Genomic DNA, 7500 nt, shown 5'->3' with positions numbered 1-7500 from the left:
TACCCACACTCAAGGCCAGACCTTGACTCAGACCACCTAAATCACTTGCTGACACACCACACACACACACACACACACACACACACACACACACACACACACCTCGGCAAAGTTGAATGGATTCTCTTAAATGTATCAGAATGGAGGCCAGGTGAAGTGTGGGAGGAGAGGGTGGAGAACAGGATGGAGAGGAGAAAGAGGAGTGGAGAGGAGGAGAGGAGAGGAGAGGAGGAGAGGAGAGGAGAGGAGAGGAGGAGAAAGAGGAGTGGGAGAGGAGAGGAGTGGGGAGAAGAGGAGAGGATGGGGTGTGGAGAGGAGAGGACAGGGGAGGTGTGTGTACTTGTAGAGGAGGGGAGAGGAGAGGAGAGAGGAGTGTGTACTTGTAGAGGAGGGGAGAGGAGAGGAGAGAGGAGTGTGTACTTGTAGAGGAGGGGAGAGGAGAGGAGAGAGGAGTGTGTACTTGTAGAGGAGGGGAGAGGAGAGGAGAGAGGAGTGTGTACTTGTAGAGGAGGGGAGGAGAGGAGAGAGGAGTGTGTACTTGTAGAGGAGGGGAGAGGAGAAGAGAGAGGAGTGTGTACTTGTAGAGGAGGGGAGAGGAGAGGAGAGGAGAGAGGAGTAGGTGTACTTGTAGAGGAGGGGAGAGGAGAGGAGAGAGGAGTGTGTACTTGTAGAGGAGGGGAGAGGAGAGGAGAGAGGAGTGTGTACTTGTAGAGGAGGGGAGAGGAGAGGAGAGAGGAGTGTGTAACCCAGAGAGGGGAGGAGAGAGGAGGACTTGTAGAGGAGGGAGAGGAGAGAGGAGCAAAATTTGTAGAGGGAGGGGAGAGGAGAGGAGAGAGGAGGACTGTAGAGGAGGGGAGGAGGGAGAGAGGAGTGTGTGTACTTGTAGAGGAGGGGAGGGGAGAAGGAGGGTGTGTGTACTTGTAGAGGAGGGGAGAGGAGAGGAGAGGAGAGAGGAGTGTGTACTTGTAGAGGGGGATGTCGGGCTCCTTGCCCTCCGTGCGGAGCGTCAGGCAGCACTGCTGCAGCTGGGACTTGGGGTCGTTCCAGTCCTGGTTAAGGATGAACTCCTGCAGAGGGGGAAGAGAAGGCACGCACACACGCACACACACACACAAACACACACACACACACACTCGCTCAATAAAGGAACCACACGTCAACCCACATCAAGCCATAACCCTCCCACTCCAAATATATCTATATGTATGTTAGCAGTTCTCATCTCCTCTACTCTCTTTCCCCTTTTGCCTATTCCCTCTGGCTGGGCTTCTCTCACTCTCTCCCTCTCTCTCTCTTTCTCTCTCTTTTCCATTTTGTCTCTTTCTCTCTGGGTAGATGGAACAAATCACAGCCTGTTTACGATGGGAGTGCATATCGGGGGCAACGGCAGGACTCCCAGGTGTGTTCAGCTGACACACACACACACACACACACACACACACACACACTCAGTAAGGCGTTCAGCTGGGACATCTAAAAGCTTCTTCCATTAGCACAAATGCAGGCAGTGAGGTCCACGGCTACAGCTGTCTGGTCCTGTTCTCTTCTTCAACAAACAGACTGGCTTACCTCTGGAAGGGACTTCTCTCCCCTTTTTCTTCTCTCTCCCCCCCCCCCTCTCTCTCTCCCTCCATGCCCCCGTTTTTGTCCCCACCAGGTGACCCCTGTGGCTCTCCTCACATCTCACCTGACCCACTACCCCCCCCCCCCTTTTCTCACAGGATTTCTGATCTCTTTCTTTAGAGATATAACCTCCATGTCATTTAATAGCACCAGACGATGAAATAAGAAAATGAACAAGCTGTCAACACTCCCCTTCTCTCTTTCTCTCCATTATTCACATGGGAAAAGAATCCCTTCTTTTAACTACATGGCCACAAGGGCTACCATAATATGTAGACGTGTAGTTAACATATAGGCTGTGTGTGTGTGTGTGTGTGTGTGTGTGTGTGTGTGTGGCTATAGAGCACAGAGAAATAAAAAAGAGGTAGAGAGATGGTGATAGGGGAGGGAGAAAGGGTGTGCATGTGTGCGTGTATGTGTGTGTGTGTGTGTGTGTGAGAGAGAGATAGAGAGAAAGGAACGCACCTTGAGTCGAGGGAAGAAGCAGACATTCATGAATGTATGGACGAACTCCAGGTCCTTGTCTATGTACAGAGCAGCAATGAACGCTATTGAGAGGGAGGAAGATGAAGATGCACAGGTGAGGAGATCAACAACACAAATGCAACATTATATAAGACCATCTGAGATCACACACACACAGTGGTCTTTAGATATCACCAGACAGGAGGAGGAAGAAGAAGAAGAAGAAGAAGAAGAAGAAGAAGAAGAAGAGCACCGAGGGCCTGCTACACACAATCCATCACTGTGTTGCCACTTTCTCTCCCTCTCTTTCTCTCTCTGTCTGTCCATCTTGCCTTTCTGTCTGAACTATTCAGTGAAGCTGTTTCATGAAGAGAGAGAGAGAGGCTTTCCACCCCACCCCCCTTTCTCTCTCCCCCTCTCCTGTGGTGTCTCTGTAGACTTACCTTTGAAGATTAGATGGAGAGGATGTGTTATGGTATGTTGTGATGTACTTGTGTGTGCATACAGCATATGTATTTTTGATGTCTGTGTGTGTTTGTGTGTGCTTGTGTGTGTTTGTGTGTGTGTACTGTATGCCAGTAGTGGACAACAAAAAATGAGAGATGAGAGCAGTGAACTAGTGGAGAGGAAGAGTGTGTTTGTATTTTGGGGCATAAATAATAACTACACAAAATATAAAATGATACACGACATCATGATGGGTGTGTGTGGGCTTGTTTGTGTATTTGTGTATATGTGTATTTCTAAGTGTGTGTATGTATGTGTATCTGTTTGTGTAAGTGTGCGTGTTATGTTTTGTTGCAATACGGTGTGTTGCATTATATGTGTCTGTGTGTGTGTGTGTGTGTGTGTGTGTTGTGTGTGTGTGTGTGTGTGTGTGAGCCTCACACTCCAGCAGGTCAGCCAGTGTCTTGGTGCGCAGTGCCACGGGCCGCTTGGTCTTGTCGTTGGTGATGGCAAACTCCTGCATGCCCAGCTCCTCTGCCACCTTCGCCTGGGTACGGTTGTTTACCAGGGAACTCCTCAGGAGCTGCGTGCACACGCATGCACACACACACAGAGACACACACACAGACACAGACACAGGTTATTCACCTGCTAAACCTGGGAAACATTCAGCAAAATCCACAAGAAAGAGCCTATACTCTGGGCTTGGGAAACATCAAAGATGATAAAATAGATTTGAAGGTTATTCACATATGTTACATGAAAACTCTCTCATGCGCTCACACGCACACACACGCACGCACACACACGCACGCACACACGCACGCACACACACGCACACACACACACGCACACACACACACAGTAAGGGATATTTGGTCGGTCCATACAACAGTGCTAAATATGAGATAAGGGGCATTAGGGGTCACCTCGGGAGGCAAAAATACTCTCCACAGCAAAAAGACGAGAGAGAGAAACTCGCAGAGAGATACCAGAGGAAAGCACGTCTCAGGAGGCCACAATGGGACTAAGCAACACACTCCGCCCTCTCTCTCCCTCCAACACACACACACACAGTATTATTTTTGCATTTTCCCTCGCGTCAGGTGCAAGAGGCAGCTCACTGGCCATGTGATGGAACACGCTAGTCAGCTGGCCACTGCAGCCTTTTATACCCACAGTGCACTGGGGTCAGGGGACAGGAAGAGATCCGCTTTTACGCCCAGCTCACTGCAAACGCCTCTCACTCAGCCTGTTATGCTGGTGAGGACAACACAAATATATTCACTGTCCATCATAGACCAACACACACACACACACACACACAGAGCATGCATACATACACACAAATGACATTAATAAAAGTGTGATATCACATCACACACATACACACACACACACAGTTTGTGTTAGTCTTAACTGAACCCAGAGCTATACTACTAGGATGAAAGTTGATGCCAGTGTAATTGACAAGTAAAGTGTTGCAAGTGGCTTACACACACACACACACACACACACACACACACACACACACACACACACACACACACACACACACACACACACACACACACACACACACACACACACAAACACACACACAAACACACACCAAGAGTACACAGTTTAGTAAGTGAACTGAGATGTACTACTGAGAGCCACTGAATGTCATAACAAGCAGTCCCTCAAGAACAAAGGTCTTTCATGAGTGCTGTTCCCATTTAATGTAACTCTACTGCTCTCCCTCTCAGCTCAGCTGCCTCTCTCTCTCTCTCTCATCATTCCATCTCTCTCCTCCCTCTCCCTCATGGCATTTCATCTCTCTCTCTCCCTCTCCCTCTTGTCATTCCATACATCTCTCTTTCTCTCTCCCCTCTCTAAGTCTGCTAAAAAGGGTAGAAAGAAATGTTTATTCTCTTTTGATCTATGTACAAATTATAGATATCAATCAGTGCAAAGAATCCTATGTTGACGTTGAAAGGTTATAATTGCTGCCCGTCCAGACACCAGGGCTCGGGTTTCATGCCTGGCTCTCTTTCTCAGTCCTTTGGTGTGACATGAAGAGTTCAGGCCTTTTATATTCGTACACTGAACATGTACAGTATGGCCTAAATGGGGTTTATTTCTCCTGACAACTGAGCAGAGTGGAGTGTATAGATCACAGGGCTGTTCTCAGTGCAGAGAGTAGCAACATGTCACATGTGTCTGAATATGTCTTCTGTACTGTTATGATGGATTTGGAGGACAGTGATTTTACAAAACTTAGGTATGAGCTACACCAGGCACGTAACTGAAGCGTTCCGTTTGCGACGTGTAAAATCCATTTTTTTTTAAAAAGTCTATTTTTTTTTTAAATATACCTAAGGCTCAACAGAGATGTAATGCTTTTCTCACCGCTTTACATGTGGTCGCCTTCAATACAACCACAAACGTGCTTTTGTTAATGAGAATCTAACCTAGTCAAATTGAATTATCATTATGAATTATTTCTTATAATTCTTAATATTATACTTATTCTTGAATTTCCCCTGGGGATCAATAAAGTAAGTATGTATCTATGTAACTATGTATCTATGTATCTATCTATCTTATGTGAAAGTTTTCTTGAATCCTTTGAACCCTTCAATGGTCTGCTACCCAAACCCAGTGTTGTCCATTACTGCTTTCATAATAGGCGGTCATTGAACAGACCTATCGGTGTTGTGAGAGTGCATCATCGGTTCTTTTGCCCAATGACAATTACAATGATTTGTATCTATGTATCTATGTATCTATCTATCTATCTTATGTGAAAGTTTTCTTGAATCCTTTGAACCCTTCAATGGTCTGCTACCCAAACCCAGTGTTGTCCATTACTGCTTTTCATAATAGGGTCATTGAACAGACCTTATCGGTTGTTGTGAGAGTGCATCATCGGTTCTTTTGCCCAATGACAATTACAATGATTTGTATCTATCTATCTATCTATCTATCTATCTATCTATCTATCTATCTTATGTGAAAGTTTTCTTGAATCCTTTGAACCCTTCAATGGTCTGCTACCCAAACCCAGTGTTGTCCATTACTGCTTTCATAATAGGCGGTCATTGAACAGACCTATCGGTGTTGTGAGAGTGCATCATCGGTTCTTTTGCCCAGTGACAATTACAATGATTTGGAATTTGTGGTCCCCCAATCTGTATTCTGTTAAGCATCGACTTTGAGGTTTTAATTTCACCAGATCATTTGTTTCAAGTCATTTGGAAATACAGGCAGTTTTGTTATTATTGTCAATTTATTTTAGATTTATTGAATTCGTATCATTAATGCTATTTTGTGCTTATGATCAAATTTAGGTTATCTTTGTCTGGTTCCGTTATCGCTCTCTCTCTCTCACCGTGAGGTGTCCTTCGTGATGGTCGGGGAAGTGGATGAACAGATACTCAGTGGCGACCAGCTGCATGATGGAGTCGCCCAGGAACTCCATCCTCTGGTTATGGCCTCTGGAGACAGGAGAGAGAGGGGGAGGGAGAAGGGAGGGAGAGAGAGAGGGAGATAGAGAGGCAGAGAGAGGGAGGGAGAGACGGAGAGAGGGAGAGAGAGATAGGGGGAGGGAGGGAGGGAGAGAGAGATAGGGGGAGGGAGGGAAAGATATATTAATAGGCATTAATAAACAAATGTATAAAATACATTTTTATACAATTTTAAAGAAGCAAAATAATGCGTATAATGAGAATCTGAATCATTTTAAATGACCGTATGACTGACGAGGACAGAATGAGACTGAGTCACTTGTCGCGCACTTATCTGCCTTTCACCAATAACTAAATAAATAACCACACACATTAATGAATTGAACTGACAGACATAAGTATGACCGTACATTACTTGTCAATTATCTATTATACACAGTGCATCAAACTAAAATGTTGGTTCTGCATTAAGACAAATACTCACATAGACATACTGAGGGTTAACTAAACCACACACACCGATCCTTAAAGAATTGTAACATTGAATGGGGTCATGTCTAATCGACAACTTTCTGCTGTTCTACTTGGCTATTTCGCCACTGCAGAAGCTCAAGAGCTTAATGACCCAAGAGAGAGGAAGGACTGATAGAGTGAATGAGAGAAAGAGAACAAGAAAATAAAGAGAGAGAGTGATGGGAGTGTGTGTGTGTGTGTGTGTGTGTGTGTGTGAGAGCGAGATAGCGAGGAAGAGAGAGACATAAAGAAAGAAAGAAAGAAAGAAAGAAAGAAAGAAAGAAAGAAAGAAAGAAAGAGAAAGAGAGAGAGAGAGAGAGAGAGAGAGAGAGAGAGAGAGAGAGAGAGAGAGAGAGAGAGAGAGAGAGAGAGAGAGAGAGAGAGAGAGAGAGACATGAATTCAGCTCTAGCATAAGATGTTAAATAAGGATTTTCAAAGTGAAATTGGGGCACTTGATTAAATAAGCATCCAAAATGTTCAAACTGTTTTTTTGAAAATCGAAATGAAATTTTTATTATTGATGGAAATCGGCCCAATTCTGCACCCAATAAATCAAGGCAACACATACACACGCCGATGTTCAGATGCTTTACTTCACTTTTCTGACTTTTACTTTCTTTTGCACACATGTAGAAGACCCTAACTGTGTGAAACATTCTCTCTCTCACACACACACACACACACTCACAGGGTGAGGTGGTTGAAGCCAACCGTGCGGAGTGTGAAGGCTCGGGCGAGTAGCCGCACGTGTGTGAAGAGCACGCCGATGGAGTCCTCAAAGTCCGTCAGCTTCTTCAGCACCGGAGACGACTCGATCAGCTGCCTGTCCGTCAAGGGCTCCTGCACCTGAGACATACACCAACACAATGATTTTGATTTATTGGAAATGAATATACACATTTAGAATTGGACATACGTATGTGTGTACAATTACACAATACAAAACAATTACACAAACAATTACACAAAATGCCACTAACAAAACATAGAAATCACTCC

At 45.2% G+C, this 7500-nt stretch overlaps 1 protein-coding gene across 2 annotated transcripts in view; it reads right to left on the bottom strand.

Moving 5' to 3' along the window:
- drosha (drosha ribonuclease III) overlaps positions 1-7500 on the bottom strand; it is a 221208-nt gene that overhangs the window by 143022 nt on the left and 70686 nt on the right. For both annotated transcript variants that reach the window (XM_048266837.1, XM_048266838.1), the window contains exons 25-29: positions 7190-7347; positions 5912-6017; positions 2977-3118; positions 2089-2171; positions 964-1067 (exon numbers count right to left, since the gene is read on the bottom strand). In XM_048266837.1, coding sequence (XP_048122794.1) covers positions 964-1067; positions 2089-2171; positions 2977-3118; positions 5912-6017; positions 7190-7347 — 593 coding nt within the window. The remainder of the gene's footprint in view (positions 1-963; positions 1068-2088; positions 2172-2976; positions 3119-5911; positions 6018-7189; positions 7348-7500) is intronic.

This window comes from Alosa alosa, chromosome 16, assembly GCF_017589495.1.
Source record: "Alosa alosa isolate M-15738 ecotype Scorff River chromosome 16, AALO_Geno_1.1, whole genome shotgun sequence".
NCBI classification, from domain to species: Eukaryota; Metazoa; Chordata; class Actinopteri; order Clupeiformes; family Clupeidae; genus Alosa; species Alosa alosa.
This window is presented reverse-complemented; position numbering and strand designations above follow the sequence as displayed.